We start from the raw sequence: 12,506 nt of genomic DNA, 5'->3' as shown, positions 1-12,506 counted from the left end.
CGCTGTAATTAAAGAAAAAAAAATGTACAATAGTACATATTGTTTTATAGTAAAACAGTATCTGAACAGATTCAGTTTTCTTTCTTTCTTTAAAGCGTATACAGCTTTACAAAATATAAACCTTCCAAAGGTCAAATTCAAAAGCTTAGAAGAGGCTTTGCAAATTCTAAAAAAAATAACAGCCAATACACCATTGCTCCTGAAAGATGCACATTTTATTTTACCTCACCAGTTTTGGCCTTGGAAGGTGAATGATAAACTCAAATAACATTTCACGTGAGCCCAGCAGAATCCTGCTCGTCAACTGAAGAAACCTCCTCTCATGGGAATGCTCTCATTCAACTCATGTTCTATCAGTTTGATGTCCTCCAAGTCATCTTTTATAATGCTAATTAGGTGACTCAGGCCTTCTTGCTGCTGCTTCAGATGCTGCAGGTAGTTTAAAAACCAGTGTGAGTGTTGTTTAACTTCACAGATTTTAAGTCAGATTTCTCAAAGTAGTCATATCTAGAAGCCTTAGCACATCAAAAAACATAGCAAATTACTTTGTAAAGAAGAAAAAACAACACTTTCAGCACTAACAGCTTAATTCTAGCTTTATACGACCTTGAAGCATTGCAGTTGAAAACAGGAAAAAGGAGTTTACTATCAAACAGCCACAAAATTCTTAATACATCTCCCAAATTATTGCCTCGCTGGCATAAATTAGGAAATGGAAAGTATCTCAGCAGTCAACCAGGTAATACATACTTGCTTTATTTCTCTTAAGAGGTCTGAATCTATGTAATAACGCTCTTCAGCCCTCACTGCTCCAAAGTGGTTTTGCATCCTGATTTGGGACATGAGCTCATTCAGTCTGCCCTATGAAAAGAGAAGAGAGAGACTTAAACTAAATGCTACTTATTTATATAGAATCATAGAATCCTTAGAGTTGGAAGGAATCTTTAAAGGTCCGTTACATCTGTCAGAGCACATGCATGGTTTGGAAAACTTTACACGTAGAGGAAAAGAACAGGGTCATCGGTCAAGTTCCCGACAAAAATCTTTCAACTACTCACTCTGAACTGTGTTGGCGCGTTAAGTTCACACTGAATTATATCTAACTGTACACGAAGCTGTTCTTCATCTGCCTGAATGGCATAGCCACTTTTCCTTTGGATCTCTTGTTTTATTAACACCTGCAAAAGAAGCCTTTGAGTTTTGTTACAGAATACTTTGCTCATCTCTTTCCCTACCAGCCCACCCCTCTCTCTTTCTGTTCTTCCACCGGTAACTCGCTCATGAGATTTATTCTGTCACTCCTTCTGCTGCTTTAAGACTTCACAGTAGTCCCACAGCTTCTGAATAAGCTTTCCTGACAGCTCTGCACATTAATTCCATTTACAGGAGGATAGAATTTCATTTTCAATATCGGCCGTGCACATGACTGCACAGGTCATCTGGGACCCCATCCCCTGTTGGTTTGCTTTCTGACACCTAACTGGTTGTCAGAATGAGTCACTTAACAATGCCTGTGTTACCTGTAACGTTCTGTGAGAAAGAGCCATCAATTTCCTTTTGTATTGTGCAATTTTTGCCATAGTTGTAGTCTGGTTTTTCTGCAACTCACTGATATCTTCTGATATTATCTGCAGAGGATACAAATTACTTTGAAGTTGTATAAGTTTATGATAACAGAGCACAGTAGTCCTAATTTGAAACCAGCTTGAAAATAGTACTCAGTTCAGCAACTGAAGGTCCTTGCAAAAGATGCTTTCAAATAAGTTTTTTCTTTCAATAAGTTTTTTGCTGGGCCGCTGCTGTTTGTTTTCATCTGCAAGTGGGATTTCCAGAAGGCATGAAAAATATGGGTATCCAAATTAAAAGTCTGAGTCAATGCAACTTAATTCAGCCATTTTGAAAAATCCAAGTTTGATTTAGCCTATAACAACACAGTAAACTTGAGCCTGAAAAACCAAAACCCAAAACGTACTTTTGGCCAAAGAATATAATTAAGTAATATATTATGGAATAGTGAGGTGAAAAAAAAAGAAGTCACCACAATCCAATGCATGTTGTTCTACCTTCAGTTTTTTTTAGCATACAGAAGAAATGCTCATTTTATAACAAATCCTTCAGCAGTAGCAAATAATCATGATAAAACTAAGACAACTTACATCTAAGCGAGTTTGATGCTGTTTGGTCATCTGATCTTGGACCTTCAATCTTCTCAACAATTCCTTGAAACCCACCATGGGCACAGGAATAAGCCTATAAGTAAGTATTTAATACAAACATGTTGTAAGAAATAATTAATGATTACAAGTGATCTTGGCTGTTGATAAATTAAGATTTAAAAAAAAAAAAAAAAAAGCAAAAGAAAGTTCTTCATCCTGACTCCTCTTTAAGCACCTGAATGAGTAAAGGAACTAGGGCAGCCATTTCTAGTTAACTTCATTTCTTCAAATTATATCAGCACTGGACAAAGTTGTCCTATAAGGGGTTTCTTACCAGTTACTGGAAGACTACTACACTATATTCTGCTTTTCTCCCCTCTTTCTAGGTACTTTTATAATAGTCAGACTATCAGACTTACTTGTCAGGATCAGGATTATCAACTTTGGCTTGCTCCCAAATAATAGGATCAACACCTAAAAAAAATAAATAAATAAAATTATCTGACTAGATAATGTAAAAAATGTATCTTACAGCTGTTAAACAGGTAAAATATTAGGAAATACACAAACCCCAAGAAATATGCTTAATGACAGTTGTACAAACTAAGGTTAATCAAACAAGGGTAGCTCTTAAAATCTTGGTCTTGGGCTGGGTGCCAAAAGACACGCTCCTGCTGGCCTTAAAGGGCAGGGAAGCAACGATCAACAATTGATCCAAGCAGACAGTCATGCTTAAACAAGAAAAATTCCTTATTATTTCTGTAAACAAAGACTAACAAACTGTGCCCAACCACCATCCTTATGACACATCTCCAGTGGTGAAGACCATCTTGCAACACAGTGCCCCCTTCCTTAGCGCTGCAGCAATGAAACTCTGCTGCTTATCCCCACCTGCAGCTTGGCTGTTCTGCCCAAGTACCTGCAATCCAGGTGTAACAACTGCTGTGTTTCAACACTGGTCCTAGCAAACACACTACACAGAACCTGTCACGTACCATGCACTGCTTTCCCTACCCACCAGAGGGAGTTCACTGCAAGTGCCACACATAACATTTCATTGATATGGAGCATATACTAAGATTATCTTGAGCAGCAAGCTAAAATACTCATTTACTATCTGTAGCCATGTGACATACAGATATGGGCTAAGAGACACCACCTTCACCACTCAAAAAAAAAAAAAAGCCAACAACCAAGGAAGCAAAAAAAAGGACATGATTATTCTGACATACAGCTTTTTAAAACAAACAACAGCACAAAACAACTTCCATCAGACAAGTCAAAGTAAGTGACAGTGGCGGCCAAAATCACATATAGTCCGTGGCTGTGTGGCGTACCACTGAAAAATTAAGCTTTTGCACAAGTGTTTTAGCAGACTAGGTTGCACTTCAGCAGCTAAGCTAGCTTGTAATTAGAACAGGTCAGCACACCAGAATGCCTTCAAAACACCTGCAGCTTTAAACGGTGTTTTCCAGTGGGCTGACACCCACATTTTTCCCAGAGAACCAATAAGCCCCTGGCAGAAGCCTGACCGTGCCCTGAGGAGCCCCCGACCACATACCAGCAGGGGGGTTTTGAAGGAGCTGTTTGACTTGGGCTGGGGAGAGCTCTGTTCTGGCCATGGAGAAGCTGACCCCCAGCTGCTGCAGGGATGATTTTATGTTGGCTTGTTCAAAGTGAGCGTAGAGGGTGGTTGCTGGAACTCTCCTTGAAGTGCCATTGGGTGAACGCTCAACAACATAAATGATCACTTCTGTCCTGAGCAAGACAAACACATACTGTGAGACAAAGAAACAGCATAGAGAGGCTAACTGAATGGAGAACAAACCTGAATTGAAGTTTGCTTTTCCATGTTGATGGTTAACTTTAGCTAACTGAGATATCAAGTCGAAATAAATCTAGGGTTTAACACAGCGCAGCAGAAAATAGCCTACAGGCACTGTAAATAGTCTACAAAATATGGTACCCCCAGTTTTAACAGCCATACTACACAGTGACACTAGTACTGCATTAAGAATAATGCAATAGTAATGAAACGGTAGCAAAGTAACAAGCAGAAATATCGGCGTCATCTGAAAAGCTTATTTCCTGAACTGAGCTGAGGGTTCTCAGCTGTGCACTCCAGAAAAAACAAGCTGCATACATAAGAAAGATAAATGGGCTTAATGCCTGAAGTAAAACAAGATGCAGTGAGACCAAGATAAAGAGATCTAAAAATTACTAAGAGAGGAAGACAGAACCACTATCGCTTGGCACTCAGATTAGGTGCCATCCCTTTTTATAACGTGCAACCCCGAAGAAAAAAATCAAGCTGTGTCAAGTTCACATACTGGTCATCTGGCATCGTTTTAACACCTTCTACGTTGACAGTAAGGGTCTGGTTTCCTCCAAGAATTTTGTGTAGTGATTCCACGAGCTGCTGCTGCTGGCTTCGAATATCTACTTCTTTTCTGTTGAAGACCAAGACCACAAGGCCATCTTCATCTTTGTTGTTGGGCATTAAACTGTAACCTACAGCCTGCAAATGAGCAGACAAACAAACAAAAATACACTACTCAGCAGAACACATCATGTGGCATGAAGGGGAGAGACTAAGTCAAGATGAACCCCTCAACTGGTTCCAAATGCCAGTCACAACATATTTAGATATGCAAAGGCATAATATCAATCTCCCTATGTAAGTATCCTCACGAGGCCACTGGTAGAGTATCTTTCAGAAAAGAAAAAACAAAACCCAGAATTTTCAAGAAAAAAGTTTCTAAGCGTCCATTCCTCATTTTCAGTAAACCAGAACTATGCACTGGGAGATGGCAGCTTCAAGAAAATTCACTAGAGAATTCTAAAACAGCTTTACATTTCCAGATGTCTAAATAAAAAATAGTTACTGACATGCCTAATTGAAAGCCAGCCACAAATCTTCATGGCTTTCTTAACATTTCTAATCCTGTTGACCCAGTTTGCCTGGCAGTATAAGTCAAAACAAAAAGATGAAATATTCCTGTTAACTAATACACGCACCAAGTAAGGTTTTTGGGCAAGAATTTAGGATAGCCAGTTTTCCTTACTTTGTTAATTGTCATTTGTTAATTTGCACACTTGCTTGTAAAATTTAACAATATCTTTATCCTGTGATAAAGCTGTAGTAAGCTTAGATGTTTTAGTCCAACATCACAGTCTAATAGCAGAATCCTTTCTGCTATCTGTGTTAAGTACTGGTGCAGTCTCCCCAATAAAAAAAAAATAAAACACTGTTGGCTCCAAAATTAACTCCTCACACTTGTATGGAAGACCTAAGCTGATAACTCATTGTAAAGGACAACTCATTATAAAGGGATAGGCATGTTTCATTTCATCTTGCCTCAGAATCACTGCACCAACCTATTGTCAGTGACATGCTGTGACAAAGGCTGCTTTTTAAGGCCTCATCAGTGCATGTGGATGACTTGTGTCTTTCCCAACGTGCAAGTCAAGCTGAAGAGAGAAACAAGCGGGGGATGTGTGCCAAAGCCTGGTCTCTGTTTGCAGAGGGTTGTTTCCCACAAGGGTGAGCCTTGCAGAACTTGGCTGGGCTGTTGTGGCAGGGAGCACAACAGCCACAGCTAAGGAACAATTCAGAACAATAGGGACAAAAACTCATGTTTTTAAAGAAGGGACCTCCACGTTACTGGAGCTACATTTGTCCCTGATGTAAGCCCTTTATTTCTTCTACTACCTCAAAAGAGAAACATACCATCACCTACTTTAAAAAACAAAAAAAAACAAACAAAAAGCATCCGTTTCATTTCCTTAGTTCTGAACAAAGCCAGCCTGTGGGAAAAGACTCAACAACACAAGGAAGACTAAAGCCCATTATACACCAAGGTAAAGTACTAAGCAGTACCATGTTTTACTATGCAAACTAGTACTAAGACCACATATACGCCACTCCTCCAACAGGTCTGACTAAAAAATAAAAATAAAAAAAAATAAAGATCCCTTTTCAGGATTTCTCTACAAAATTAAATATTTTCAGGCTGGCACGGTTGTTTTGTTTTGCTTTGTTTTTTTTCTTTGTCATGGCTGTTCACATGACAAGCTTTATACCATACCTTAAAAGCACACTTTTCTTGGTTAGAAGTAGTTCTTATTTGTTCCAAAACAGGAATTATGCACAAATGAACTCCTCAGCACCCATGGAGCCCTTCCAGCAACATTTCATTCCTGTCAGATGCCCAGTGTGTACAGAGGTGATAAGCCAAAGGAGCTTTGCTCCAAGTCCTATACTAACAACTTAACTACTTTTTTGTAGGCAGCTGCCACGGCCAGCAGACAACTGATTTCTCAGCATCTCACATAAGGCATGGGAGTTCACGATGGCAGTGCCAATTCTCACATCACAAGAGTAAATGCAGTATGTGGCATTCCATGTCTAACCTGAAATGAGAACTTCCTTATTTTAGAAAACAGAACTCCAAGATTACCAGTTTGGTATCACATAATTTATACTTTGCTGTTCTTTGAAAACTCATAAAGCTTTAAAGCTGCTTTAGGTGATGACTTCCAAGAAAGTAGGCTTTCATGTGCTCCATCATCGAAATGCTCAAGATAACAGCTAAAAAGAAACCAATGCACGAGAAACCAAATGGTTGTTAGGCATACACTGAGCTGACACAAATATTTTATTAAATTGTCACAATATGAACACCAAAACTGACCATTAACCTACACTCAGGTTAGAAAGTTTGCCCTTCAATGGATCGCCTTGGGAAAAGAGAGAATCACCATGCCTGGCCTGACCCAAATCCACAAGTCCAAAGCTTAGCAAGAAAGCTTAGCAAGAAAGTCAGCAGGCACAAGATTTGTGGAGGATCAAGATATGCAGGCTAGTATATTTAAGGCTGATATACAAAGCTGATACATTTAAGACAGTGTGCACTGACCAGGCTCTTAGTTGGTTTTAATAAAGGAGACAAAAAAAACCCCAAACACCCTGGAGTTCCTGTTCCAGATACTGAAAGATGTGAAGATCATTTTTAATAGTTCCTGTAATACTGTAACCTAAACAAATGCATGTTAAAATTAATTCCTGGAGATCTGATCCACACACACTAATCTAAGTGCTGTCATAGAAGAGGTAAGTTTCATAATCACTGAATGTTTCATGAGCCACATATGCACTTCCTATCTAGAATCTCAGCAATATCTGGACTTTTAGCATCTGTACACCTTCAGACCTCTTTATATCAATACATGCATCAGCAGTGCAAAAATTATCCGGAAAAATGCTTTCATATTACCCTTTGCAGAAATAAAATTAATTTGATATTTGTGAGCTATTCAGACAAGGAATCAGCCAGCAGAGTAATCACTTCAGAACCGTTTGTGAGCAGGTGAAAAACTCATACCTTAAATCTGCAAAATGGGTTTTCCTGTGTGAACTCCACTGGAGCGATGTTATTGCTGAAGTACCCCTTGCCCGTTCCCCAGAAGGCCTGCAGCTGGTTCCATTTTGCCAAGATGGCATCTCTCTCATCTCCCAAGAGTGTCGGAGCTGAGAGAGCACTGGCAGTATTGATGAGCTGGTTTGACTGGGCAGGTGTCTGAGCAGGCTGGCTGAACAAACCGCCTCCTAATGCTGCATGGGACGGAGAAACAAATGAACTCCTTCACCAACAAAGACGGGCGTGCTTGTTAATACATGCTGTCTGTGTATCATTGGCACTACTTCTTTTCACATTTTCAGAATTAAAATAAACACACAATAAGCATAAATCAGTGGCAGTGCTTTATGCAAGCACCTTTTTACACCCAATCTTCATCAGTAAAAGAAGTTCATGTGGGCTGAGTTAAGAGACTTGCTCTTTCGTATTTAAATAACACAAATACATTCACACGTACACATGATCTGGTACCCTGAATGTCTTAATGCAAAAGGTAGCTTTGCTGTTATAAATTCAGCAGGCTCAGAGCTTGCAGTCATTCATAATCCAACTTGTTTAAATTGAACAGTTTCCCTCCTCCTTCTAACAAAGCCATGGCTGCTTGACATCATTTCTGAACCCACTCTCTCCCACCACTAACTCTAAGTGGCAAATACTGTCACCAGAAACTTGTCTAAGCTCATTCAAGAAAAGGGCAAGGGCTGAAAACGTAGGTATTTCAAAAGACAGATCTCTGAGAAGCCTCCATTCAGCTTAAGCTCAAGTGTAACAGGCTCCCTTTATGGAACACTTCAGTCTTACCACTCAAGCTCCAGTTGCCCTCTAAGTCTTTCTTTGGCAGCCAAAGCATAAATGAATAGAAGGCTGTACTTACAGGTCTGCTGCTGCTGCTGCTGCTGCTGGGTACCGAAGCCTCCAAAGCCTAACCCAGTTCCCAACCCAGTACCCAAGCCAGTACCAGTTCCTGTCCCAAAACTAGTACCAAATCCAAAGCCTTTGTTCTGGGAAGCACCAAACAGTCCTGGGAAAATAAGCAAAGAATTATTGAGAACAGGATAAAAATCCACGTGAGCTGCAAAACATTAATTATTATGAAGGGCTAATGCTACACTTCATTCTAAAGTGAATACTTTCAGATTTGTGCTCTTACCGCTGGTGCCTGTGTTGGTGGGAGCAGAAAAACTAAATGCTGGCGCTGCAGTGGTAGTGGTTGTCCCAAATCCTCCAAATGCACCTAATGAACAAAGTTTGCAGGTAAGGCAGGCTGTGTGCTGTGAGTGGCAGCTGTGCACAAGATGACAACTAACTGCATATTTCAATGGGTGTTATGAGATGCAGACAGATGCTTTATGTGTTATTTTACAAGCATGTGGTTTTTTGGACACTGACCATGGGGACCAAGTTCATTATCCAAGGGAATGGGAAATAACACAAACCAGAAAGCCAATACATCCACGGTATGTCAAGAATGCAAACAGAAAAGCAGCAGTAACAAATGCCCTGTTACTTGTGGCAGACGCAACTTGCAATAATTTTTCTTAGAGTGGTTGGAATTCCTAAAAATTAATATTGTGGCTAAGCATTTAATAAGCAATCATGTTTCATGAGCTTTTTTGACATTTATAAAATCCTAGGAGCAAAAAGAAAAGCAGCTGAAGTCTGAGACCAGGGTGCACACAATTACTGCACCCACACAAAAATGCTGCCAGAGCAATGATTCCTTTCTCACACAAGTAAAATTATGAAATGTCTTTTTTCCCCAAGGCTGCTTTTCCCATCATTTGAAAGTTTCCCCATCAACCCTCACTTTGAGGTTCAACTGTCATCCAGAGAAGAACACACTAAACTTGTTGGCTTCCCACAGGTTTTCAAGAAAACCAGCTGCTGGCTAGCAGGAGGAAACCCAAGCACAGGCCCAAGCCCCACCATGCCTCCCAAAACCTTTGCATTTGTCCTTCTGACCACGCCATCTCTTTGCACTCTCTTTGCTGCAGTGGTGCTAACACACCATCTGACCCAATGTGCAGCATGTGAACATCTGAATAGCCCCATGTTTCAAATCCTCTGTGTTTCTGATGGATTTTACATATGTTCAAATGGAGATAGACAGTTCAGTACATACAATGCATCAAAACAAAGCAACGCTGCCAGTGCTTATTCACATGTCCATAGCAAAAAAAAAAGTCAGTTTAGACCTACTGCACTTACCGTCTTGTATATACATACAAAATAAAGAGATCAAATCAAAGCTGACATGCAGCCACATTTTCTTTTAATTTAGCAAACAACACAACTAATTACAAGAGCTGCTCCCTCAAACTTTCAGGTTTCAGTCCTATCAGCAAGTGAGCAACCCTAGCAGGAATACCATCAGATGACACAATTTTTAGATAGATTCCTATTCACAGCAATTCAGCATCCTTTCTTAGAGAAGGACCTAGAAGTGCAAACTACTAAACTAAATAATGTATCCAAATTCTCTTGGATTAGTTTCAATTCAGCTCAAGAAATAGTCCAGTAGCACTCATACCAAATTAAAAACCAAACCAGATCCCCTGAACTCACAAAACAGGTAGGAGTATTCTAACACAGGGAGTGACGATGCTGTGGAATGAATATAACTCCTATACGAGCAGCGGCAACGAGAACCAAGGGATAATTCTATATGGGAAAAAGCATGAAAAATCCATGCAGTTGAATGCGTTTTTTTTTTTTTTTACAGAATGGAAAAGACATAACTTGAAATTTATCAGCTGGTCACTCAGAATTGATAAGCCTACATGGGGACACAAAGGGTTTTCTCAACAAGCAGTCAGTGCGCACCATGCTGGACAAAACCCTCCCAGAGAATCACTTTGCAGGGACGTGCACCACGTCAAGAGGCAGAACAGATTTAGGAATGAACATAACAGTGAGGGCTGTTCATTTTTATGCTGATCGTATAAAATTTGTTTCTCCACAGAAACAACTGAAGTGCAGCACATTCACGGTAACCAACAGAAGGCCGATGAGGAGACATGGAGAGAATGAAAACCATGACTGCAGCAGTCCAAGAATCTTACGTGAGAAAACAAGGCGTTAGGGATCAGCCCTGCAATAGTTCTGATGGCCCAGACTTAAAGGCAGAACCAATGTTCCAGTTCTGCTGTGTGAGCAAAACTCAATTTTGGACTGGGTAAGGTTAGCAGGGTACCAAGATTCATCTCCAGTTCAGTGTCTAATCAGGCATGCAGCCATTATTCCTTAACAGCTATTTCTGGAGAATTTAGTAGGAAAAAAAATCCCTTACAATTATATGGCTCTACAACTTATTTCACTCCCAGAGCTTTTAAACCTCCAGTCTGCACAGGATATGAAGAAAGTTCAATACAGATTCTGAGTCACGAACGCAATTCTTGGACCTCTGCTATTAACATTTATTACAGAACACGTATTTGTGCAATATCTACCTGCACTTGCCAGACTGTTACCAAAATTGAATGGTGGAGTTGAGGTAGTAGAAACACCGAAATTCCCAATATTAAAATTCACTGCGGGATTAGCAGCTAATCCGAAACCCCCAAAATTAAACCCACCGGCGGTGGAGTTTGTGGTTTCAAGCCCACCAAATCCTGACAAGCATGAAGCAGAAAGAGAGCAAGGCAGCGTTAGTTCTGGGAGAAAGGCAGGTTCAGAAGTAACAGCTGACATACTGTTTTGGCACCAGAGACGAGGCAGGCTGGTTAATAACGAGAGTAAGGTATTAACTGGCACCAAGCGCGAATTACTAAGCACCTAAAAGCAAGGTTTAAGCCCGTTCTCCCCAAGTTACTAGTGGGATGGCGTTCTGAGCCGCAGGGCACAGGAAGCCCAGGGACGCCCAGCAGCACGCCGACGGGACTCGCTCCAGCCGCACTCACAGCCGCGGCTCCGGCGGCCCTTCACGGCTTCTCCTCCACCGCCTCTCCCTCAGCGGCCGCCGCGCCCCTCCGTTCCCACCCGGAGGCCCCGCACTCACCGCTGGGGTTGGAGGCCCCGGCGCCCGCCGCCGCCCCGAAGTTGAAGGCCATGAGGGGGCCGCAGCGGCAGGAGGCGTGCCCGCAGCCCTTACCGCCGCGAACAAACCGGCGGCGCTTCCGGTCCCAGCCCCACAGCCCTTCCGGCTCTTGCGGGACGCCGGGCCCCGTCCGCGCCGTCATGCGCCGCCAGGCGGCCCGGAGGTACTACTGCGCGCCGGGGGGCGGAGGGAGGCTGCCGTCGCGGCCCCTCTTGCTGGAGGCGTTTCGCTAGCTGAAGCGCTAACGTTCTCTTAGAACTTTCTCGAAGCTCGGAGATGACTTCGCTGGCAGCGAGCACGCTTACTAATGCGGATCGTACTAACGGCAAGCATCGTCAGCCGTTCCAGTTGGAACCAAACTTGAACAAGGCACCAGCGAGGCAAAAAAAAGCCAACAGAGCAAACCAATGGAGAAAAACAAACAAAATAAATCCCACAATACTTCTAAATACTTTTAAACTTCTATTTAGAAGAAAATGATAAATTTTAAAACGTGTTTCATTATCTAGATCTAATTGAAGTGCACCTCAATTAGAATACTCCATCAGGAGAAAAAAATCCCACTTTTGTGACTTTTTAAAAGCAAGCTTCCACTTGGCAAGTAAAAAACACGTAGAGCTTTTCCAGGCCCCACACGTAGCTCAGTCTGGAGGTTTTTAACTCGAACAACAGATGTCACTGACAAACCAACACACACAGAAAGCACAGTGCTGGTAGCTGTGATACCACCCGTGAGAAAAAGCACACCACCGACGTACCTTCCACCATCACAGTGCATGTTTGGTTTGTTTTCTCTTTTAAGTTGAAGGGAAAAGAACCCCCCAAACTTCAAGGATACCCCCTAAAGGCAATGGGATCAGAGCAGAGTCAGAACAGTTACAAGATCAGAATGGA

At 41.6% G+C, this 12,506-nt stretch overlaps 1 protein-coding gene across 3 annotated transcripts; it reads right to left on the bottom strand.

Moving 5' to 3' along the window:
* Positions 1–197: 197 nt before the first annotated feature.
* NUP54 (nucleoporin 54) lies at positions 198–12,487 on the bottom strand. 3 transcript variants are annotated; one of them, XM_042870978.1, is made up of 13 exons: positions 11,574–11,670; positions 11,026–11,187; positions 8,727–8,810; positions 8,451–8,597; positions 7,541–7,770; positions 4,487–4,674; positions 3,718–3,914; positions 2,576–2,630; positions 2,157–2,250; positions 1,521–1,628; positions 1,059–1,178; positions 751–861; positions 198–429 (listed from the first exon to the last, which is right to left on the bottom strand). In XM_042870978.1, the coding sequence occupies exons 1-13, from the start codon at positions 11,623–11,625 to the stop codon at positions 301–303; spliced, it is 1,677 nt and encodes a 558-aa protein (XP_042726912.1). In that variant the 5' UTR covers positions 11,626–11,670; the 3' UTR covers positions 198–300. The 3 variants fall into 3 exon arrangements, with proteins under 3 accessions (XP_042726912.1, XP_042726911.1, XP_042726910.1); XM_042870977.1 differs by lacking the exons at positions 11,026–11,187; positions 11,574–11,670 and adding an exon at positions 12,371–12,487; XM_042870976.1 differs by lacking the exon at positions 11,026–11,187 and having other exon boundaries at positions 11,574–11,674.
* Between the last annotated feature and the right edge of the window lie 19 nt (positions 12,488–12,506).

This window comes from Lagopus leucura, unplaced genomic scaffold, assembly GCF_019238085.1.
Source record: "Lagopus leucura isolate 7727_CA_CO unplaced genomic scaffold, USGS_WTPT01 Super-Scaffold_100004, whole genome shotgun sequence".
NCBI lineage: Eukaryota > Metazoa > Chordata > Aves > Galliformes > Phasianidae > Lagopus > Lagopus leucura.
This window is presented reverse-complemented; position numbering and strand designations above follow the sequence as displayed.